The sequence below is a fragment of the Lacerta agilis genome, chromosome 10 (genome assembly GCF_009819535.1).
Source record: "Lacerta agilis isolate rLacAgi1 chromosome 10, rLacAgi1.pri, whole genome shotgun sequence".
Lineage (NCBI taxonomy): Eukaryota > Metazoa > Chordata > Lepidosauria > Squamata > Lacertidae > Lacerta > Lacerta agilis.
The window spans coordinates 56,313,147-56,339,048 of NC_046321.1; the positions used below are offsets into that span (position 1 = coordinate 56,313,147).

General features: G+C 42.7%; 1 protein-coding gene across 1 annotated transcript in view; it reads right to left on the reverse strand.

Annotated features, from left to right (window-relative positions):
* The window catches only part of LOC117054564 (metabotropic glutamate receptor 8), a 248,197-nt gene that overhangs the window by 174,059 nt on the left and 48,236 nt on the right, over positions 1-25,902 (reverse strand). Inside the window, exon 5 of the mRNA XM_033163522.1 lies at positions 716-916. Within this exon, the coding sequence (XP_033019413.1) occupies positions 716-916 (201 nt within the window). The remainder of the gene's footprint in view (positions 1-715; positions 917-25,902) is intronic.

Consider the following 25,902-nt stretch of genomic DNA (forward strand, 5'->3'; position numbering starts at 1 on the left):
AATGTCTTTCACCCTCCTGTTCTTTTTCTCAAACTAATACACATTAAGCAATACTAACCATCTTTTCCTAGCAGGTAGCTTCCCAGCTGTAAAATATTGTTTTTCCATGTAGCTCTATTTTATTTTATTGGGGGGGGGGGGGGAGAGAACGGACGTAAACACACAACCAAAGCCAAAAGAAAAACCTGATACTAATCAATATGTGGCTAAATTGCTGAGGTCAAACACAACCAAGTTTAAAAAAGAGAAGTGATTTTTCCATTAGCCATCTTTAAAAGATGAAGCCAGTTTCAAATGCTGTTGTACTGCAGGGAAATAATTAAGCTAGTTTAATGGCAATTAGAGAGAGAGAGAGAGAGAGAGAGAGAGAGAGAGAGAGAGAGAGAGCGCTATCCCCTTTTCCTTAATGAGCATGCTAACTATCACAGCCATAGGAAGTTAACCAATACGCAGGAGCTGCCTCTAGAAGAGTCATTTTCCACTTCACAGTTGTGATTGACAGTTATTTTTAACTTCTATCTTTCACAAGCAAAGCTTAGGTGGGGAAAAAAATAAAACCAACGTTTCAAAGTAGGTGGGGAAACATACACTGTGTGTGTGTGTGTTTTAAGGGAAAGAGTGACTTCTGTGTTTGAAAGTGTCCTATATAGAGATAAAAACACATCTTGTCACTTCTGAAGTATATTTAGAGAAGTTAAAAATAGTGCAAACGTACCATTGAAGTTCACCGCCCGAATGTAACTAAGAAGCTCTTTGCCATCGACGGTGCTCATGCGTGGACACAGGCCAATATATCCAGGACAAATATCTTTATGCATGTTGTGCAGTGCATACGCCATGGAGTAAACAGCATCAATGACAAACTGGACCTTTCCTTCTTGTTCGTAGGACGAGTCCCTTGCAATTCGTTCCAATCCTGCAGGGGGGAAAGGAAACAAACAAATCAGATGATTATTGTACTTTATTCTATAGCTTCTGCAAAGTTACTTAAAGGTAAAGGTAAATGGACCCCTGAACATTAGGTCCAGTCGCGGATGGCTCTGGGGTTGCGGTGCTCATCTCACTTTACTGGCCGAGGGAGCTGGCATACAGCTTCCGGGTCATGTGGCCAGCATGACTAAGCCGCTTCTGGCGAACCAGAGCAGCGCACGGAAACACCGTTTACCTTCCCGCCAGAGCGGTACCTATTTGTCTACTGGCACTTTGACGTGCTTTCGAAGTGCTAGGTTGGCAGGAGCTGGGACCAAGCAACGGGAGCTCACCCCGTTGCGGGTATTCGAACCGCCAACCTTCTGATCAGCAAGCCCTAGGCTATGTGGTTTAACCCATAGCGCCACCCGTGTCCCTTTGCAAAGTTACTAACATGCACCTAAAAAAATGTCTGTATAACTTATATATTTAATTCACTTATTTATTTAATTCACATTTCCGAGCACAATTCAAAGTGTTGGCGCTGACCTTTAAAGCCCTAAACGGCCTTGGCCCAGAATACCTGAAGGAGCGTCTCCACCCCCAACGTTCAGCCCAGACACGGAGATCCAGCTCCGAGGGCCTTCTGGCAGTTTCCTCACTGTGAGCAGTGAGGTTACAGGGAACCAGAAGAGGGCCTTCTCGGTAGTGGCACCTGCCCTGTGGATTCCCTCCCATCAGATGTCAAGGAAATAAACAACTATCCGACTTTTAGATGACATCTAAAGGCAGCCCTGTTTAGGAAAGTTTTTAATGTTTGACGTTTTATTGTGCTTTTAATATTCTGTTGGGAGCCGCCCAGAGTGGCTGGGGAAACCCAGCCAGATGGGCGGGGTATAAATAATCATCATCATCATCATCATCATCATCATCATCTTTTATTTGTCTGCTGCCTTTCCACAGTTAAAACAATGCTCAAGGTAGCTTAAAATATGAAAAGATTTACATAATTACAAACCTAGCAAAGTAGTCAAAGATAAACAAAACACATCAAAAACTACATAACCGAACTGAACAATTTCCACAGAAAAATAAAGATACAAAAAGTTAATATTGGCAGTATCAGTTAATATCAGAAACAACAGCAAAAACTCCCAACAAAACTTCCCTCAACATACCCCAATCCTTGCTGGGCAGCAGCTACAGCAACAGTCCTTATGGGGCCTGTCAGGCTGCACCCTGGGCCAGGTGGAGAGTGGCAGGAACAGGGCCCTCAGGCACTCACTGTTATTGTTATTATTATTAAGAATATTTATACAGGAAGCTCTCAAAAGATTTGGACAATGCAGACACATTCAAAAACATTTGCATGGGGAAGCAGAAATAACATGGGTTTCCCTAATTGTTGGACTTCCCTCCTGTCGTCAGACAAGCACGACCACAGATAGATAGATATTTATTATTACGGCCATTGGCCCATCGCGCAATAATTTCCCAAAACAACATATATGTACTTAAACTTTCAACTATAAGACTTCCATAAAACTTTAAGTTAACAGACTAAACAGTAAATTTACAACAAAAACATCACCCTCTGTTCATAAATTTATAAAAAAGACATCAATTATGGTATCTCATAATTACAACCTAAATCATGATTTAAAAGGGTAATCCAAGCCGCGACGACCACAGAGGATTTGCGTGGACAGGCGGAGTCCTTCCAACCCCAGGTGATCCCTGAGCAGAATAATGATTCAATAATGGCCACAATTTTATTAAGTTTCAGATGTAGGGAGACTTTGGCTCAGGCATTGGGCGTTTATCCTTCCCAGGCCCCAGCCGGGGATCTGGGAGACTTCAGGGTTATCCAGAATGTGTGGGGATTGGGCTGGCTCTGGAGAACATATGTTCAAGCAGAGAGCCCACCCCACCCCCCACCCCGTTTTGTTGCCGTTGGAGGGGAGAGCAATCACAACCTCTCGGCGTATGGCCAATGCCTCCCCTCAAGACCCCTTTAATGGGGAACCCTGGTATCACTGCCGCAAGGGGGGCGTGGGTCACTGCTTCAACCCCCCAAGGCCTGAAACCGCCAAAGTTGTGACTTTTGCTACGGGGAACGCAAAACCTGCCAATGCAGGGAAATTCCTTTCCGGTCCTTCAACAGCGACCATGATGTAGCAGTGCCTGTGTACCTGTGGAGAAAAGTTTAACTTGCAAAAGAAGACTTAACTGAGGGAGGGGAGGTTGGGAGAAGCTCTGGAGCCGACTGCCGCTTCGCAGGTAAGATTCACCTTCTGTTGTGTGGGCATGACAGTCCCTCCTGGCCGATCCCCTGGCAACGTCTCCCCAGGAGGGAATGGGCGATTGGCTGAGGTAGGCGGAGACCTGTAGGAATCCGGCCTGGGGAGGATGAAGCCAGCCCGAATTACCAGGAGTCACACTTGGATCCGGGGGGGGGGGGACTGCGCGCGACCACACAAAAGGCTTTGATGTGGGGAGCGATCATTCTGGAATGAGAAGACCTCATTTGGTCTATGGTACAGCCAGGTCTTCCATAGATGGCAGTTGCCAAGCAGCAGCCTCTCACAAAGGACCTCTGCATCAAGATCATGGGGCAGAGCACCTGGATCCAGCTCACACTGAATTATCTGTTGTGAAATGCTTTTAATGCTTTTCTTTAGCCTGTTCACATATATTTGTGTATTATTGCAGAACTGAATTAACTGAAGTTATGCTTTCTTGCTGATTGGCAAGCACAGGTGTATTTATAAATAGACTGAACCTTGAATAGGCAATAGGGATCTGTGTGCTCACAAGCCAGAGTTCTATGTTGCTATCTTGTAGGAGGCTTGCCAGGAGGAGGGCGGGCTCCGAATGAAGGCAGACGGTTTCGGATTCCCAGAAAACACATGAATTCCCAGAAAACACGTGAACACTGAGCTAAGTTTCGAATTCCTATAGTCATGTATAAAAGAAGTGCACGCCAGTTTCTAGGTGTGCAGTCTGGCGAATTATTGCCCTGCACCTTTTTGCTTTGCATATGCGATCCAAAATAAACCTGTTGTATCCTGCATGGTTTTTGCCTCTTTGTGTTCATGCTCCTGCACTCAAGAGCCCAGAATGGTCTTACAACACCATGGTGGAAGCAGGTCTTTGGGTCTTTGGTTTTTTGGGGTTTTTGTGGGGGGTTTTTTTACAAACTTGATTGCAAAATTTAAAACTATTGCCAAACGTAAGTTTTTGTCTTCTAAGACTAGATACACACTGCCAGCCAAAACAAGGCCTTTTTTTTTTACCTGCAAAAATAAACCAGATAAGACAGAAATATTACCCTCTCCAGTTATTGTACACTGAGCCACCCTTATAAACTCTTTCATTCTGGGATGGTAAATAATGGGAAGATTTCAAAGGGAAGTGCCTACCTACATAGAATGTTTCCAAAGCCTCTGTTTTCAGCTTAGTGACTCTCACTGAACAGCTGGCTAATGTTATTTATAGGACATTTTTACAGCATTCTGTCAGTCTGTTTTAAATGAAATGGAGAGAATGCCTTTATTTTCCCCCCTACATCTATTGTCTGATAAACATAACATGCTGGAAGGAAACTGTATTTCGTGCCAAGAGGTGCCACCATCTTTCACTGTGTTTAAGGTTGCCCTATGCTTCTCTATTTTTAAACAGCAGCAGCAAAAGCATGGCAGACTGAAAACTGAGGTCTACACATAGCTATTTCAGTTTTTAGGGAGAATATGAAGTTGCCAACATTCAGATTCAGCTGTCCTGGCAGAGCATAAATTCTGTTTTTTGTTATTGGGTTGTTGTTGTTGTTGTGAAACCCCTGCATTTTATTTTTATTTTTAAAGCAAACCCATTAGATACTGACAAATATTGTGGGTTGCATTCAATTAAATCTTTTCAGAATTGACCCACTGAAAGTTAACCGCATATGTTGTGGTTTGTTGTGAACCGCCCTGAGACCTCTGGGTATAGGGCGTTGTATAAGTTGAGTTAATAACAACAACAACAACAACAACATTAATAATAATATGTTCTACTCTGAGTAGAAGCCAACTGCCCAAGGAAGAAGCCAACACACCACATATTACATAACACAAAAAGTCACAATGTATCTAATTCTTAAATCACTTGTATTCTGAGTTTTTTTCATCCCAGTGCACTATTAAATGGATTGCATACAATATCTGCCTTTAATTTATTTTGCATCATACGTGCAAAAATTTTGTAAATTTGCTCATTTTAGCTGTTATGCATAATCTGCCTAATCATAGCTATTCAAAAAGAAGTCCCTTCCCCCTTTCAGCCACTACGAAAAAGCCACTTTCACAAAATCCACTCTTATTATATAAGTGCACAGATGTAGCTCCTTCATTCCTATGGCTGGTCACAGCCCATTTACTTTTCAGCCATGGGCTTGCTGCTAATGAGATAAGAAAAACTGACACCAGATGATCTCCAGGTAAATGCATACTAATCATGCCATAACAAATCTATGTTATTGTTATCCATTATTATCAGAATTAGTGCGCTTTCTCTTCAAATATGAAGTCCTGTTGAAAGTTCTTTCTGTTTGAAATCAATGGAATCAGGTTTGCGGCATTCGGGAGCCAAAACGTTCAGGAACTAAGCTGTTCAAAAGCCAAAGTACGACTGAAAATGGATTGTATTCGGATTCTTTTCATGAGATATTAGACAGCAGTGAGAAACGACTACACTAGTACCTTGGTTCTCAAACGCCTTGGTTCTCAGTTACAGGTGGGTAGCCGTGTTGGTCTGCCATAGTCAAAACAAAATAAAAAATTATTTCCAGTAGCACCTTAGAGACCAACTAAGTTAGTTCTTGGTATGAGCTTTCGCGTACATGCACACTTCTTCAGATACAACGCTCAAACGCTTTGGTTCTCAAACTCCAAAAACCCGGAAGTAAGTGTTTTGGTTTTCAAACTTTTTTGGAAGCCGAACGTCCGATACGGCAGTCGGCTATTGTTTCTGGGGCGCCTGAACCAATCAGAAGCTGTGCCTTGGTTTTCAAACATTTCAGAAGTCAAACGGACTTCCGGAACAGATTACATTTGGCGCTTTTGTTCTTGCTATTTATTATGCGTTTTTGTTTTTGAGGCTTTTTCGGTTAATTCGTTTTTGTGACTTTGTGGAACCCAGTTTAGCTACTGATTGACTGATTGATTGATTGTGTGACTGCAGAAATGGATAAAAGCCCCCTCCATCCAAACAATGACTATCGTCAGTGCAGGTAAGGGGGGAAGGAATTAATTTAAATTTTTATCATCTACAATACTGTCTTGTTTATTTTATAGTACAGTGCATTGATTATTGCTTTCATTTTATGGATAAATGGTCTCGTTAAACAGTAAAATTCATGTTAAATTGCTGTTTTAGGGGTTGCTTTCAAAAGTCTGGAACAGATTTATCAGTGATGCATTACTTTCTATGGGAAAGCTTGCTTTGGTTTTGGAACGCTTTGGTTTTGGAAAGGACTTCTAGAACAGATTAAGTTTGAGAACCAAGGTACCACTATAATTGATTGATCATATTTATTCTCCAACTTTTACTCCAAGTAACTCAAGGTGGAATATCTGGTCCCTCCCCCCCCATTTAATCCCCACAACAATCCTTAGAGGCAGTGACAGATAGCTTTATGGGAAAATGGGAATTTTGACCTCGATCTCCCAAATCCTAGTCCAACAGAATTTTAATCTACATATTCATGAGTAATGGTACCAGACTCTAACCACTACACCCCCCACTGGTTCTAAATAAACACCAGAATGTGTTTCCTATATCAGGAAGCCTATATTTTTATTGTGTTAAAAATTAAAAAAAAATGTTTTTTCTTGAAAATTAATATCCAATATGCTCTTCCACCCAAAAGGAAAACATGTTTGTTCTTTAGCACTACTAAAAATATATGAGGTGTAAATGTTTCCACTCTGACACATGCATATTGTGCACTTCCCTTATTAGTCATAAACACATTATCTTGTAAACCTCAAAGCTTCAAAACATCAGTAATATAAAATCATTGCAGAACCGTATCCCAATGTCATTAGCGGAAATGTCGAAAACGTATTCAAATTGTCTGCAGGAATGGGGTGGGGGCAGAGCTTTTTTCTGGGGGGATGCATGTCCATTGACTGCATTTCTTTTTCCCAATTTGAACTATAAAATGATGATTTTCTTGAATCGAAATGAGAGTACCCCTAAACATTCTTCTTCTTCTTTTTTAGGAAAAAAAGCACTGGCTGGGGGGAAGAAAGAGAGAGGGGATTAGGGGGGTATTCTTATCTTGAATTTACATTTATTTCAGTATCAAAACTCATAGCACAATGCAACAAAAACTTATACAAAAATATTAGTCACCCCAAACATGATGTAACTTCAGTCATTCCACAAAGGGAAAATGGGTATTGTGCAGAAGGCACAGCACAGACACAGAGTTGTATTTATACACAATAGAGGTGAAGGCTGGCATGGCCTAGCCCTAGTCATAGAAGGGACAGGACCAAGAGGGATGGTTGGGATAGTTGCAATTGACTCATGTCCGACTGGGTTCTGTAATTGACTCACAGCTGATGTAAACCCTTGCTTAGTGGCTAATAAGGCACCTTTTTGGAGTAATTACTGGAACCTCTGGGTCCCAAACCCACCAGTGTATTTGTTAATTGCATTAACAAATTAGGAGAAAACAGCACTAAAATACTAATAAATTCATAGGAGGTGTGTGTGTGTGTGAAACTGATTTGGAAATGTGGAGAACAGAATTTGAGACTAGAAAAATGAGATATTAATTGATCATCTAGATCAGGGGTCGGCAACCTAAGGCTCATGGGCCACAAGCGGCCCATGGGGGTCGTTTAACCGAACCATGAGCCGCCCCCAAACTGAGCCACCCGCCCGGCAAGTCCCCGTGTGCTGCGCTAAACCGGTGCAGCACAGCGCGGGGACACGCTTCCGCGGTGCCGGAAATTGTGTCTGTGCAGACGCCGGAAATTGCATCTGCGCAGATGCTGGAAATCGCGAGCTCACATGCGTGCGCAATCCGGCCCACAGAGGGATCTCCACTGGAGTGAACCGGCCCAGGTGAGGTAAACCTTGCCGACCCCTGATCTAGATAGGCAGTTATAAAACACGGAAATTTAATCAGTGAACAGATGTGGCCTGATATTTATCACTGATAGCTTGTTTTCCGCTGCTCTGAAGGGTAAGCCCTGAACCAATGGCTTCAAGTTACAAGAAAGGGATAAAAAGAAGAAAAATGAGAGGCTTGAGATTTGCCCATTTCTAAGCAGTCCCAATCCCTTGGCCTCTTGAACCAGACGCCAATAAGAAATTGTGTGCATAAGGTCGCTCTACTTCCTTGTAGGGCAGCGTTGCGGGCAGGCCATGTGGTCTCCCGTACACAGCGGGGGCATGGCTAAGCCCTCGCGTCATCAGGGAATCCCAGCTGCGTCACAGCCCCTGGCCAACCAATCCGATTGGCCAGGGGCGTGGCTTAGCGCATTTAAGTAGCCGCGCAACTGGGGAATCTCCCTTCTTGTTCCTGCTTCCAATGCCTAAGCTAATACCACTCACATTCTGTAACCAATAAAGTTGTGGCCTTTATTTGTCCATAAACCTAAAATACTGTGTCCATTATTCAACAAATGGGTGAGGCCTTGAGGACTTGACACACAACCATCCCCCAACAAGTGCTGTGCTTAAGAGTAACCTGTTGTATTCTTGCGTAGTGCTAGTTATTACCACAACACTACAAGCCTATCAGCCAGATACTCAATATACCCCTCCCCGAGTTGTGAAAAGTCTGGCACAGGTAGACCAGGGGGAGCTCAAGGCGAATGTGGGAGACCTTCCCAAAATCCCTACTCAACATCACCCATTCAAGCCCATACAGGGTGGGAAGCCCATGTGGTACACAGGACATGGAGAGAGGGCTACAGTGTGGCCTACCTTATATAAGGCACACCAGGAATGTGCCCATAATTGGTCAAGCCTTCCACTAGTGTTGGCATGCCGGTGTACCCTAGTCCAGGGGTCAGCAACCCTTTTCAGCTGTGGGCTGGTCCACTGTCCCTCAGACCATGTGGGGGGCTGGACTATATTTTGAAGGGGGGGAAATGAACCAATTCCTATGCCCCACAAATAACTCAGAGATACATTTTAAATAAAAGCACACATTCTACTCGTGTAAAAACACCAGGCAGGCCCCACAAATAACCCAGAGATGCATTTTAAATTAAAGGACACATTCTACTCATGTAAAAACACCAGGCAGGCCCCACAAATAACCCAGAGATGCATTTTAAATAAAAGGACACATTCTATTCATGTAAAGAAACGCTGATTCCTGGACCGTCTGTGGCCCGGATTGAGAAGACGATTGGGCCGCATCCGGCCCACGGGCCTTAGTTTGCCTACCCGTGCCCTAGTCCATGCCCCCCTGGTCTCCCTCACACACATCCTTTTAATCGGGTCATTGTGACATTGCTTCTCCAGGATATTTCAGTGGGAGCAGTGAAGTTTTGTCTCCTTTTGAAAAAGCAGGCAACTCTCCCCATTAATTTATCATTCATATTTATATTCTGCCTTAAGCTCCCATAGTCTTAGCATGGGCAGCAATGTGTGACAAATAAATAAATAAATGCATCTCTGTATCCAATTGGTTCACAGTTTAAATACTCGTGATATTTTAGGGTGCTTGCGTGTGAATAAGTCAGTTGTTTGATTCATCTAATCAAGAAACTTACTTACCGTATTACCTAACAAAACACCCCCCAAGATATAGTTCTATTAATCAATTAATTGTTTTATCTGAATGCCATCTTTCTATAGTTAAAACCATGCTCAAGGCAGCTCGCAACATGAAAAAATATGCATAATTACAAACCTAGCAAAAGTAGTAATAAACAATAAATTAAACTCATCAAAATGTACACAGCCAAATTGAAAGTTTTCCACATAAATCTAGACAGGTATAAAAATAAAGATAAAAAAATTAATATCAACAACAGCAACAACCCCCTTACCAACAACCCCCCCTCCCCAAACAACACCCTAGTCCAAGAGTTTGTTCCTCTGTTCTGGCCCCGCTGCGCTCTAAATCTGCTTGTTCTTAAGAACTGTTCCGTTTCTATTTGCAATTAAACCTTCTACATTTCAGATTATATCCAAAAACAGAGTTCCATGTAGGCATCTTTACGGCTGTGTCATTTTGTACATTCTAAACGTATTGCAAGTAGGCAGATGCATAGCTTTTCTCTCTTACGAGATCCAATTAAGGGGAAATATGTAGTCCACTTTTCTCAGAGTTTTTCTGGTTCATACCAATGCTCATTATTCAAAGGTCTACTTTCTTGTCAGTGCACATGAGAGCTAGATAGATAACCTCTTATTTGCAACATAATCTTTCATTTTTATCCCTTGCAAACATTTCGCTCATAAATCACAGTGCCACATAAATTAGAAACAAGTTTATTATTTTATTAGCCCTGTATGTCTCTTCCTAATTAAGTACTGAGGGAATGAGATCACAGTTTTCTGCATACTCTCTCTACCTCCCTCTCTCTAAGCTGTTTCAGGATTCCAGCTTTCCTAAAGTACCATAGCTATAGCAAAGGCCATCTTTGCTCTCCATCAATATATACATACAAAAAGGAACAAGGTTGCTAAGAATGTTCCCAATCTAATTGTTTCAAGATCTAAAACAGTAATTTACCCAGATGACAGTGACTCATCAACTTAATTGGCTGTAAAATTTAATTATAGCTGTACTTCCCAAAGTAAATGTTAATGTATAGCTACAAAATGATGCATATCGTGAATGACATAAATATATGTCAACCACCCACCAAAATATGTCACACCTTTGGCATTCTCTGTTATGAAATATGCTTGCACAGGTCACTGGAAATGGAATCATGACATTTTCACATTGTGGATTTAAGGTAAATAAAATACTTATGTTGAAATACCAACGTTTCTCTCATCAATACAACACTACGATGGGGAAAGCTGTATTTGGTGAAAATTTACTCTTCTGCAGTTCTTTCAACTACAGTTGCTTCTGTTTCTCAGGGTCTGGGTTCCAGGGTCTGGAAAAACCCCAAGTTCTTGTTTTGTCCACTATCAAGCTGTAAAGGAGGGGCAGCAATTCCACAAAGTAGTTCAAACTAGCTAGCCAAATATGACGTGTAGAAAGAAGAGCAAAGTAAACCAGAATCCGGCTATACCAATATACCTGAAGGAGCGTCTCCACCCCCATCGTTCAGCCTGGACACTGAGGTCCAGCTCTGAGGGTCTTCTGGCAGTTCCCTCACTGTGAAAAGCGAGATTACAGGGAACCAGGCAGAGGGCCTTCTCAGTGGTGGCACCTGCCCTGTGGCAGGGGTGGAGCAAGGGGCATTGTGGGCGGTCCACCCTGTGTGCCACCCTGGAGGGGGTGACACTCAGCACCACCCCCCATGATTCCCAAGCTGCCGCCTGGCATATTATGGCTGAGCAGCCATAATAAGTGACGAAGGGCAGGGCAGAAATAAGTCTTCAGCAGATGCTATTGACTGAGCTCCTTTGTTGATTTATTTGAAGTGTGACTCGCAATAGTCCTGTATTCACTTTCACTTCACGTGTAGACTAAGCACATAGATTGGAGCTTATATGTCGGGCTTCCCACCCACACTCCTGCCATTTAGTGGAAGATGAGAAGTGGACCATGTAGGGTCTGTTGTTGTGACTGAGAACCTGGAGAACCCAGGGTTCCCATTGTCAGTATAAAGAGTTGCACAACATTATCAAATCTGTTTTCACCTGCTGAACATCTAGATGTTTTTGGAGCAGTACTAGTGAGCACAATCCTGCACCTCCCACTATATGTTGCACCCAAATGTGATAAGAAATTGACAATAGGAGCAGGACAGACAGTAGGGCCTGAAAAGAGAATGAGAGAATAGGGAAACGTGGAAGGGAGGGAATAGTTTGGAGCCTGATTAGAAGGAGGCAAGGGTAAAAGTTGCAGGGGAGGTAGAAGAGTGATGGGTACCAGCTGAAGAGGAAAAGGATACTGAGAAATTGAGACGGAGAGGGAAGTAGGTGTGCAAGTGAGAGAGCAAGAGGTCAAGTTCACATCATCAGGAATGGCAGAGATGAAGAAGGCTGAATTCATATATGAATTTGAAATACCCATCCAAATATCTGACTTCCATAGAACGTTCAGAGTTATGGAGTACTTTGAACAGAAGAGTCTGGAATAAATAGACTCCTATACCACATAACTCCTGAGTGACTATGGCTATCAGAAGCTGAACCTGCCCATAAATTGTACGCCAAGCAATAAATAGCGGCAATGACATTCGAGTTAGTCCATTATTCTGCCTATAGACAAAATACCAGGGAAGAAACTTTCCACAGACGTCTCATGAAAGAGGATACCTCTATGGGTGATTAATGTACCTTTGCTGCCCAAGCTTTAGATACAACAAGCAGTGGCAGCCCTTAAGGAGCTTAGTCACTCTTTAGTAACTACAGGAGAAGCACAGGAAACATTGTAGGAGTGGGGGATAGGAGGCTTTCACTGGTTTATATAATTTCATTCCAGACATCAATGACCAGCTCAAGCTGCATTTGTGATGCAACCCATGTCTTCTGCAGCTTTCTTAAATATTTACATAATCACTTAAACTCCGCAAAATTCCGATCTTGCATTTTCCATTCTCGAGCCACAAAAGACACTTAATCAGAATGGAGATATGAATCTCTGACTTAAGGGCTTTAGCATTTCTGATTTCTGTATCGCAAGACATTTACGGTGCTAGCTCTTCATTGACTTTTCTTTAGCCTGGGGCTTAACCGAAATGGAATATATTTGGGTGGCCTGAATCTATTTTCATCACAACACCGCAACTCCGTAAGGCTCTAAGTCATGGAGGGGAATCCTTTTCAGCCCAAGAACTGCATGGATTTGTTGTGGGCTGGAGGCAAAACATGGGGAGGGCTCTAACCTTTGCACACAGTTACATTGCAGCCCCGCAAAAGTTGGGAGTTTCCCCACCCAAATCCATCTTTCCCTCTCCCCCCAGACAAACAACAGGCATTACAGTGGTACCTTGGGTACCACTTTGGGTTACAAACACTTTGGGTTACAAACTCCGCTAACCCGGAAGTAGTACCTTGGATTGATAACTTTGCCACAGGATGAGAATGGAAATCGTGTACCAGTGGCGCGGCGGCAGCAAGAGGCCCCGTTAGCAAAAGCTCGCCTCAGCTTAAGAACGGTTTCGGGTTAAGAATGGACACCCGGAACAAATTAAGTTCATAACCCGAGGTACCACTGTATCATGAATGCATTCCAGCCAGGCCAAAGGAACTGAGGAGGGTGTGGGCAAGTGATGGGTGTGCCCTAGGCAAGACCTAAATGCAAGATGGAGAGGCTTGGACAGTGCTATTTTTCTAGAAAAAGAGATGCCAGAATTCACCATGAACGCCTCCCTTGTTCTCTTACAATGGCAATGGCACCCACCTGAGAGGTGCTGGAATTGAGTTCTGGTGAGTTCCAGCTGGAAAAAAAGCCCTGGCCTTGGAGGACCACATTTGACCAGATGTACCTAATATTTTGAATTATGGTGCTGGAGGAGACTCTTGAAAGTCCCATGGACTGCAAAAATATCAAACTTATCCATCCTTAAAGAAATCAGCCCTGAGTGCTCACTGGAAGGACAGATCCTGAAGTTGAGGCTCCAGTACTTTGGCTACCTCATGAGAAGAGAAGACTCCCTGGGAAAGACCCTGATGTTGGAAAAGATAAAGGGCACAAGGAGAAGGGGACGACAGAGGATGAGATGTCATGCGGCCTGCAGATGACAATAGCTGAGATGAAGTAGTTGAGATCAGAGATGTGAACGTAAAGGGGGGGGGGAACAGTAAGAAGGGAGGGGGGCAAGGTTTTGACATTGGATACAATTGGATACATTGGATACAATTGAGGGAAAGAAGTGGCCATTTTGCTGTCACGACAAGCATTCTCTTCCATCTACCAGAAAAAGGACATCATAGGGATTAGCTCTTAAACTGTACAATGTTTATTTCCACCCCCCTCCCACCCTAGTACTTGCATATAATAAACTCTTCTGGGATGTAGGGCCAATTTTCCGCCACGCCACTATTTCCGGCTTTTAATTAATTATTTCCCTCCCTGAACCAGATTGAATGTGAAGGCTTATGGAATGTTGTTTAAGAGACATAATGTGATTATGCTAATGGGAGAAGGTATGGAGCTGTTTTTGGTTTACTGTACCAGTTGTTTGATTAATGCCTCCAATCACCATAAAGATCAGTGCATAAAATAACTATCACTTGTCGGATGGAACACACTCAAACTGCTGTATTTCAGATAATGAGCTTTATAGAATAAATTATAAGCCAACTGCAGAAATAATGAGTCGGGGCTGCAGTGAAATGCACACAGGTGCTCATCTACACCAGTGTGAAATTTGGCCTCCAAAGCTGTGCTTTTCTCTCCTTTCTTTTTTCTTTTTTTTAACAATGTCTGTTAAAAACTAAAAAAAAATAAAAAATATATGTAAATGTAAATAGCAAAGGCTAATGCTTAGTTAGTCATTATACCATTAAGAGGTGGGTGGGGTGGGAATATTGAAAACATGTTCATGTCTGTTTTTGCTTTGCAGAAGATTCAGATGGGATAATGGGGGAAAGGGCATCTTGTTTGTTTATCATACTTATGGGTCACTCTGTAACAATCATTCCTGGAACACAGATAAAATGCTTCAATAAACTGATGCTGGGAGGAAGCGATCTCACCTGGAAGCATGTCCTATCAGGTTAGATTGTGTTACATCTGAGTGAGCTTGTGGAGCCTCTAATACATGACTTGTAGCCAAATGGGCCCTTGTGTGAGTGGAAGGTACGTCTGCTCCCCAATGGCATCTCCTAGTAGGGCTGGGAAGCAGCCCTTCCTGAAACCCTGGACAGCTCCTGCTCCCAGTCAATGTCAACAATACTGAGGGGTCTTTTTTTAAACAATACTGAGATAGCTGGACCAATTATCTGACTCAGTATAAGGAAGCTTCCTATGTTCTATGTTCACTCACTTAAGTTTTTCGGGGGGAGGGATTTTCCCAATATTTCCAAACTTGTATCCTTCCGTGTTTTACAGAACACCACCCACTGCTGCCAGCGGGTGGGAGGGGCTCCATTGGGTGTGGGTAGAAAAGCTCAGCTGGGCTAGTGCAGGGTTTCGCCAGCTCTTGTTGGACTACAACTCCCACCATCCCCGGCCACTGGCCCTGCTAGCTAGGGATGATGGGAGTTGTAGTCCAACAAGAGCTGGAGAACCAAGTTTGGGACACAGAATTAACCTGCACCTCCATGGACAGCTGTGAGTCCAAAATGACTCCCAGGCTGCGCACCTGGTCCTTCAGGGGCACAGTTACCCCATTCAGGACCAGGGAGTCCTCTACACCTGCCCGCCTCCTGTCCCCCAAGAACAGTACTTCTGTCTTGTCAGGATTCAACCTCAATCTGTTAGCCGCCATCCATCCTCCAACCGCCTCCAGAAACTCACACAGGACTTCACCGCCTTCACTGGTTCTGATTTAGACATCATCATCATCATCACCATTGTAATCATTTATTTATTTGTACCCCACCCATCTGGCTGTGTTTCCCCAGCCACTCTGGGTGGCTTCCAACAAAATATTAAAAAATACAATAAAACATCAAACATTAAAAACTTCCCTGAACAGGGCTGCCTTCAGATGCCTTCTAAAAGTCAGATAGTTGTTTATTTCCTTGACATCTGGTGGGAGGGCATTCCACAGGGCGGGCGCCACTACCGAGAAGGCCCTCTGTCTGGATCCCTGTAACCTCACTTCTCGCAGTGAGGGAACCTCCAGAAGGCCCTCGGAGATGGACCTCAGTGTCCGGGCTAAATGATGGGGGTGGAGATGCTCCTTCAGGTATACTGGGCCAAGGTCAACAATATTAATCCAGCAGTTTCTGTGGATGAGCTGCTTCACCTTCGCCATTTCATGGATTGAGGCCACAGTTGTTGTTTTTAAGGCTACTTGTAAAGTTAGATAGGACTGGTAACGTAATAAAAAGCTCAACAGAAGGAGAGTGAAAAAAAGACAATATCACAGTAATTACTATTCAGGGCAGTGAGCAGGATTATCACTGCATACCCCACCCCTGGCTACAATCAGTTTTAATTATGACCCTGGAAACAAGAAAACACATAAAGAAACAGCTAAAAACAACCAGTGAGTTCCCATGTTATGAATTTATGGTTTTTGAAGGCTTTTTATCTTCAGTGCCGTGACACAGAATTGGAAATCTGTAGTTATTAGGCTATCGCTCTCTTCAGAAATAGCAGCATCCAGATGTACCAGTTAATGTTCTACAAAAGCTATTTTTTAAAAAATAAAACTCCAGTGATCATGGCATAGAAGGCAGGTTTTACTCTACATTTTAAAAAGAAAGGTTTCCCTTTTCCAATTAGGCCTATTGGGCTTCTCCCCCTTGGCCTGTGGCATTGTTTGGCCAAAAACATGCCCAAATGTCCGTTACCCAACATCAGGCATGGGACGTCTAAAGACACAGAGCCAATTTTGAAAGGAAAAATTGGGAGCACACCCAGACAGTGCATCTCATTCTTTTTTCTTTGCTGTTGCGGCTTGAATTCTTTTTCCGGTTCCAGCCACAGTTGCAAACATTGGATCTTCCTTTGTAGCTCAAGGATTGCAATCATCCTTTGCACATAGCTGTCAACTTTCCCTCCCTTTTTTTTATAAAGGGAAAATCCCTTATTCCGAATAGGATTCCTCGCAAGAAAAGGGAAAAGTTGACAGCTATGCCTTTGCAACCAGACTTGCATTCAAGCTGAGTGTGCAAAGAAATAATCGGGAGGACACTCACAGTTCTTCCATGAAGTTTAGCAGCCCTGATGTCCTGTGATATGATGTCAGATATGACACTAGGGTATAAGACATTGATTCCATTTGTCAAAGTGGCGTGTGGAGGGTCAAGCTGCCTTGGCATTAAGGCAACTTCCTATACAGTGGTACCTTGGTTCTCAAATGCCTTGGTTCTCAAGTAAGTGTTCCGGTTTTCAAACATTTTTCGGAAGCCGAACATCCAATGCAGCTGTCGGCTATTGTTTCCGGGGCGCCTGCACCAATCAGAAGCTGTGCCTTGGTTTTTGGAACATTTTGGAAGTCAAACAGACTTCTGGAACAGATTAAGTTTGACACTTTTGTTTTTGCTATTTATTTAGTTTGTTTTTGAGGCGTTTTTGGTTAATTTGTTTTTGTGACTGTGTGTAACTCAGTTCAGCTACTGATTGATTGATTGTGTGACTGCGGAAATGGACAAAATCCCCCCTCCCATCCAAACAATGACCATCATCAGTGCAGGTAAGAAAAAAATATTAATTTTATTTTTTATCATCTACAATACTACCTTATTTATTTTATAGTACAGTACATTGGTCATTGTTTTCATTTTATGGATCAGTGGCCTCATTAGATAGTAAAATCCATGTTTAATTGCCGTTTTAGGGGTAGTTTTTAAAAGTCTGGAATGGATTAATCTGTTTCGCATTACTTTCTATGGAAAAGAACGCCTTGGTTTTGGAACGCTTTGGTTTTGGAACGGACTTCCGGAAGGGATTAAGTTTGAGAACCAAGGTCCCAATGTATTCTGATGTTCTGTGTTCCCTCTCAAGCCCAGATTTCCCCACAAGGCAGTTGACTCTGCACATTCATAACAAAAATAAATATTATATCATCTCAGAATACAAAGGATTGACGCCAACTGCTAAAAACCTTCCTTTAACGACGGAGTCACTTCATCATATAATCTTTTCTTGCCCTCTGCACAGAGACGCCCAGGCAAATCTACTAATTATTCAGAAAATTGTGGGTACGCCAGCAGAGTCTCACCTTGCCCTAATTTTGCAAGACAATGGTACTTATATAACCTTGCAGGTGGCAAGGTTTTTAAACTCTGTTTTGTCCCAAAAAAGGCGAAATGGCCAACTACATGACTAATAAAGGTGTTTTTGTTTGTTTGTTTTTTTTTTTTTAGCATTTCACCTCTAGATTGCAGTTTTAATACTACTGGATGTAGGTTTACTTCCGACGGCCGTGGTACGATATTCTGTCATTGTGATTTCTGTGTATCCCTGTGTTTTTATGCCTTGTTCCTCGCTATGTTTATGTGTATACGTCTATATGGGCTTATAGCTGCAATAAAATTTCTGTCTGTCTGTCCTTCCTTTAAGACATAGAGATACGCTAAAAGCTATGAATATTTCCTCTTGACCACTGGGTGGGTTTTGCTTGAATGCTCAGTGAAGATGAAAAACACTTGATTTTGGCAACCAAATTCACTTCAGAGGCGCTTCAGCTGTTTGCGCCCTTTGAGGATCAGGCTGCTTGTGAAGCTGTGAAACTTATTGGTGTACTTTGTGTGCTGCAGGCAGATGCCACAATATGGCCCAGTGGGAGGCCTGTGAAAGTCCATTGATTTTAATGGGCTTAAGCACACCTAACTCTCTGTTGGGTTGTGGCCAAAGGGCAAAGTGGGACATTATAAATGAAAGCTAGTAAAATGAAAACACAGGCTGCAATCCTATGGACAGTTAACCTGAGCATAATCCCATTGGCTTCGGTGGCATGTATATGCATACTGCTGTGCATGATGTCTTTATGCAGCCAGAAATGGGATACTAATTGTAAGCTGAAAGACTTAAAATGATGCTATGCTCAGCTTGTAAAAGAAAAGGAGAACTGGCTGCAGCCCAACCAGTAAGGAAGCCAATAAAATTAAATGTTGGGAAGGTGGGGGAGATACCCTGGCAACAGAAAGGAAGAGATTTTTCAAAATGTATATAAATTGATAACTGAAGATCTTTCAGAAGTGCTTAATGATACACATTCACCCGGAGTGTAAACCTGGCTCATGCCTAAATGAAAAAGCAGAGTCTGAACATAACCTCCCATTTCAAAACTGTGAACAGCTCAACAAGCAGTCTTGAGATCTGCCAGTTTTAAAGTGTGCCAGTGTAGGCAGCAGATGTGCTAATATGTTGAGAGGCACAAGTTGCAGAATGCAATGCAATTTATATTTTATAAAGTGGGAACATTATTTTTGTCATATAGTGGATAAAAGAATTGTCAATCTGTGGGGGGGGGGAGGAAATAGATTTTGAAAGAACATCCAACTTGTTGTATAAGCTAGCAATTTCACATGATATGAAGAATTCCAGAAAAGTTTAATGCACTCCAAAACCCTAAAAGTTTTGCATGCATTTACAACTTTCACCCCCATTCCTCTCAATGGGATATGGATGCAATGGGTCTCTCATTTCCGCCACCTAGAAGAATCACGGCTGGGAATCAGCAGAGCTTCTGCATGATAACATCTGCAATCATTCCAGATTGTACACAGTCCTAATTCTCACAGGCTTCCGTAAAGCACAACAAAATGTGCACTGGCCACAAAACACCATATGAAGCTGCAAGGCTTTGCCATCATACTTGTTGGGCACAGGTGGATCTGTTTTCTCCAAAGATGTTGGGAGCCAGTGTGGTGTAGTGGTTAAGAGTGGTAGACTCGTAATCTGGGGAACCGGGTTCGCGTCTCCGCTCCTCCACATGCAGGTGCTGGGTGACCTTGGGCTAGTCACACTTCTCTGAAGTCTCTCAGCCCCAGTCACCTCACAGAGTGTTTGTTGAGGGTTCAGGGTTCCAGCTCATGAAGGCAACCCATGTACATGAGGCAGGCTGCCATTCTGCAGAAATGCCCTCAACTCATTGAGAGCCTGCTGGGAAAGGCCAGCATGGAGTGTGGGGAATGGGTGGGGCAAACACAGAGACAGACATGCCCTTCTGACTCACATGATTATTATTTAGAGAGCTAAAGAGAGGGGACAAGGAGCAGTTCAGGAGTAAGATGGGTCTATGCAAGTTTCCCTGCAACTGGGTGAGCTCCCGTTGCTCTGTCCCAGCTCCTGCCAACCTAGCAGTTTGAAAGCACGCCACTGTACGCCCACTGCAGCGGGAAGATAAACAGTGTTTCCATGCACTCTGGCTTCCGTCACGGTGTTCCGTTGCACCAGAAGCAGTTTAGTCATGCTGGCCACATGACCCGGAAAGCTCTCTGTGGACAAACGCCGGCTCCCTCGGCTTGAAAGCAAGATGAGCGCTGCAACCCCATAGTCACCTTTGACTGGACTTAACCTTTACTTTATGTAGTCAAAATAATGGACAGATTCTCTGTGACAATACACACCATGATGTCTTCTGACTACTGAAGAAGACACATTGGGTTGAAACACGCCTGGTCCTTTTGACAAATTTCATTGTCATCTGTTGATCATATATTTAGGATGTTGATCAGGATTTCACCTGAGTTTACAAGGTGACTTATTTTAAAATTACTTTTATCTGTTTTGACTACATTTTAACATTATTGCATTGGATTAAAGTTGCTATTTATTTGTGTGTGTGTGTGTGTGTGTGTGTGTGTGTGTTCTTACTCAACTAAATTTTTTTTATTTTAGGATTGTAGTTTGGATTTAGCACATTATTTCTTGTGCTGTGCTGGACCACAGGGCCATGGTTTAACAAATGTGGCAACCATTTGCCACAAAATAACTTCCTTTTTAGAAGTTCAGTCATGGAAAAGACCTAACTGCCTGACTTAACCATGTATACTTGGAACAAATGAATAAAAAGGGTTGTCCAAGACTAAGCCTGTTTATTGGAATGCTTACATGTTTTGTAGTTAATTCAGATGAACATGCATATACTGTAGAAAACAGGGGTAGCCAATGTGGTGAACTACAGATGCTGTTGGACTACAACTCTCATCACCCCTGGCCTTTGGCTATGCTAGCTAGGGCTGATAGGAATTGGGAGTCCAACATCATATGGAAGACTCCTCATTGATTCCCCACCCCCACCCTGGCATGCAACCACTGAATGCCAAATCTTTCATGGTCTCTGCCTAATTTGCTAAACCAAAATAAGTTATCAGACTCAGATATTAATACGCATTGTGGCAGGGAGAAGAACCTAGGTTTTAGTGGATCTCTGTTAGGCTCGGAAGAAAAACGAGTTGTGGAAACCAATTCCTATCAGACTAAAGGATTAGTAGGCTTGGAGGGGAAATAGCTTGTAATAGCTTAAAGGTAGAACAGAATCTTTCTGGAAAAAAAGAAGGTAAGGAGAACGGTATTTCACACAAACAACAACACCAAAACTTGGGTTTATTTCCCATAACTATGGAGAACCTCCTGTTGCTATGTGATTTTTTTTCTCCTCCTGGGGAGTGAAGATGGGCTGCTGTGTTTTGAATTGAGGCCAATATGAGACCTGATTTCTCAGCCACACAGGAATTGAGAATTGTTATTCAAATAAATTATTTTGCTTTTCTGTTGTATATCCTTGCTGAGCTGTGTACACATGGAAGCAGTGTCAACAGAATAAATTTAGGTAGCCAAGGAGTCAGATAGCCACCATCTTATCTGAATCCCAGAAACCAAGCACTGTACATTCTTAACCATTTAACTGCAAAACACACAATTGGGGTGTGTGTGTGAGGATGTGCATTTTACTAGACCCAGAATTTTTAGAAAAAAAAGAATCCTGCCATCAAGGAAAAACAAAGATAGCTGAAAAGATTTATCTTTTTTATAATGAAACTTTTTAATTCCTTTGTTGCTGTTCTATTATTAAATTTTGCAGCAAGGTTTACCTCCATCATGTGAATTTCTAATAACTTGCTATTCGGGGAATCTCAAAAGGGAGAGTCTGTCTTGTCTCATATTTTTGTTGCACTGTCACTAGACACATAAAACAGCCAGTGGCACTAGCCAAGTTAATTATCTACATTTTTTTTCCACATGGCCCACTGTCCTGAAGAACAACACACATTAACCTTGCAGTGTGAACTGCCTCAGACCTTCTGCACTGAATGAGATTACTCCTAGTCCCAACTGGTTTTTGTCAATTTTCCTGATCCTATGGGTTGCCAAGTTCATGCTCCACAGTAGCTAAGATATTAATTTTCCTTAGAGGGAGAAAGTAACTTTAAGTTCACATACACTATCAGGCAACTTGGAGACATCTGTGCTGGTATGGAGCAAATATCCAATTTACAAACAAGCGTTGGAAATTGAAACATACACAAGGTGTTTAATAGATCCTGTGCAGAGACACAGTGGAATTTTTTGAGTTGCAAATTGAACTGGTAATCCAAAATACCAAGCCAAGTTTATGTGCTGGTGCTAGGTTCTGTTATTTGATGAGTATGTTATTAAATAGGTACACAAACACTGTTGTTCAGGAGGGTTCTGCTGGATGTATTTTCATTTCAATATAAAAATCATGGTACATAGCAAACCAAATCAGAAATCAGAGATCTAAAGAGGCCAGGGAAACTCTAATGGCTCCTGATTATCCATGGAACACAGTACAGGCATAACTCATTAGACAATAAAGCAAAGATATGGAGCTGAAATAGACAGCATCACAAAGCAGGATAGGAAGCCAAATGCTTGACTAGGAGAAATAAACCTGAGTACAAGACACCTGGATTCAAATCCCAACACGGAAGTAAGCTAGTAGTAGAGGATAATTTCAGTTCAGTTTACATTTAGAGACGAACCTACCAAAACAGCAAAAGGACCAAAATATACCCACCTTTCAAAATTCACAGGGCCCTGAATTTCCCAATGCTGTTCTCCAGCCAAAAATCATGGTACATAGCAAACCAAATCAGAAATCAGAGATCTAAAGAGGCCAGGGAAACTCTAATGGCTCCTGATTATCCATGGAACACAGTACAGGCATAACTCATTAGACAATAAAGCAAAGATATGGAGCTGAAATAGACAGCATCACAAAGCAGGATAGGAAGCCAAATGCTTGACTAGGAGAAATAAACCTGAGTACAAGACACCTGGATTCAAATCCCAACACGGAAGTAAGCTAGTAGTAGAGGATAATTTCAGTTCAGTTTACATTTAGAGACGAACCTACCAAAACAGCAAAAGGACCAAAATATACCCACCTTTCAAAATTCACAGGGCCCTGAATTTCCCAATGCTGTTCTCCAGCCAAGTTATGTGTACAAAAATGTAGACACTGAAAGTGTGCAGAAAAAGATGCATATATGCATGAAACAAGCATGTTGTTTAGTCATTTAGTCGTGTCCGACTCTTCGTGACCCCATACAAGCATACAAAAAGTAATTATGTTAGCGGAAACTGCTCTGCCAAAATGTGTATATTAGGGGAAAATGTGCATAAGAGAAATTTACACAAAATGCTGGTGAATTTTCTGAAGACTTTTCAAGCTTGTGGGAAAGTGTGCGGAACTTTGAATTTAAGATTGAGGGGGGGTGTGAAACTGGGAGAAAATGAAATTAGCAGTTTCACCCAACCCTAAAGGTAAAGGTAAAGGTACCGCTGATCATTAGGTCTAGTTGTGTCCGACTCTGGGGTTGCGGCGCTCATCTCGCTCTATAGGCCAAGGGAGCTGGCGTTTGTCCGCAGACAGCTTCCGGGTCATGTGGCCAGCATGACAAAGCCGCTTTCTGGCGAACCAGAGCAGCGCACGGAAACGCCGTTTACCTTCCCACCGGAGCGGTCCCTATTTATCTACTTGCACTTTGACGTGCTTTCGAACTGCTAGGTGGGCAGGAGCTGGGACCGAGCAACGGGAGCTCACCCCGTCGCAGGGATTCGAACTGCCAACCTTCTGATTGGCAAGCCCTAGACTCTGTGGTTTAATCCACAGCGCCACCTGGGTCCCTAGTCTTAGCCAAAGAAGCATAAAATGTAGGTGCGCACATACAGACACACACACACACACACACACAAACACACAGCAGGGCTTCAAGGCTTCCATCTAAATTGTCTCATGAGACTTTGGAACCAACTTTCCTGCAGGCTTATTTCCCCCCTTTCTGTTGCACTCAGTTTAGTCATCAGTGTAGCAGGCAGCCCCATTCTTATCCCAGCGATTCAATGAGCTTTCATGCATTCTGTCCTATTTCAGCCACAGCAACAGTCCCAAATGAAAGTCCAAGCAATATCCCTAAATGAATATTGGTATATACATAATTGGGAAACAGTGTCTTCTTGAAAAGGATGCAATGCAGTTATCTTTCAACAAGGGCCGACATTGATGCCGAAATCCAGCATTGCCTGAGCTCTGCAAGTGTGGCTTTGTCCCAATTGAAGTGCAGAGTGTTTGAGGACTGAGACATTCACAGGGAAACCAAAATGCTTGTTTACAAAGCTATTGTACTACCAACCTTACTGCATGCTTGTGAAACATGGACTACTTATAAACGCCATCTCCAACTCCTTGAAAGATTCCATCAACGGTGTCTCCGAACATTTTTACACATCACTTGGGAAGACAGATGAACTAATGTCAGTGTACTGGAAGAAGCAAAGATCACCAGTGTCGAAGCAATGATTCTTCAACATCAACTTTGTTGGACTGCTCATGTTGTGCAGATGCCCAATTATCATCTACTCTATTCCGAACTTAAAAATGGAAAGCGTAACGCTGGTGGTCAACAAAAGAGGTTCAAAGACTGTCTCAAGGCAAATCTAAAAAAAATGAAGTTGTCAGTGTTTATACAACTGGGAAACCCAGGGCTGCGAGCGCTCCAATTGGAGAACAGCCTTTACCAAAGGTGTCATGGGCTTTGAATATGCTCAAACTCAGGACACTAAGAGGAAGGCATGCTTGGCAAACCCTCACCATGATCAACTCACACCCAGAAACCAATATCCCCACTGTGGAAGGACGTGTGGACACAGAATTGGCCTCCACAGTCACTTATGGACTCACTGTTAAAACCGTGTTTATGGAAGACAATCTTACTCAGCTATGAGCGATCGCCAAAGAAGAAGAAGAAGATGATTCACTTCATCTGGTTCATTATTTCTGCCTTCGTTTTGACATACTTTTCTTCAAGAATGCATACTTTACAAATGATATAGTAGGTGAATGCTTGGCAGCAAATTGCCTTTGCAAAGAGCAGCTTATTTGACTGTTACTGGATTACTGCTTTTAGCGCCTGATTTTACATTGCAGTTCAGAATCCTTTGGGAGTTCAATGCCTTTGGTTCAAAATACGGGGGGTGGAGAGGAGAAGGAAGGAAGTGCTAGATATTCTTCTAAGGAAACATAGGCGTTAATTCACACGACATACAGCACTAGTCAAATGTAAGGTTAACAAGGGCTTATCAGTATCCACCTCACAGCTGTTGCCCTAGAGTAAATCTTTTTCTGTCCATTCAATTCTCAACAGGAACAACAGTCTGATGTTTTGAACAAACTCTGACCATCAAGACAGTTGCTGTGTAAGGTAGGCTCAGCGTGTCATTCCATTTGAAAAGCTGCTAAAGCCAGTTATTTCAAAGACACAGCATTGCCAAAGGCTATGAACTGAAAGAAAGGAAGCACATTTTCTGTTTACTGATGGGGATATTATTATTATTATTATTATTATTATTATTATTATTATTATTAGGTTGCTTATGATGCAATTATATCAGACACTGACTTTTTTTGAGATGCTCTGGATTGCCAGTCCTCCCAAGAGTACCCACATACAGAGGTACCTTGGAAGTCGAATAGAATCCGTTCCGGGTGTCCATCCAACTTCCAAAATGTTCAGAAACCAAGGCGTGGCTTCCAATTGGCTGCAGGAAGCTCCTGCAGCCAATCGGAAACCATGGAAGCCACGCCGGACGTTCGGGTTCCAAAGGACATTCACAAACTGGAATACTCGCTTCCGGGTTTGTGGCATTCAGGAGCCAAAATGTTTGACTCACAAGGCGTTCGTCAACCAAGGTATGACTGTATACACTTCCATGCTATCCCGGGGCAATTTTGCCGTCTTCCCAGCTAACTCTTCTTTTTG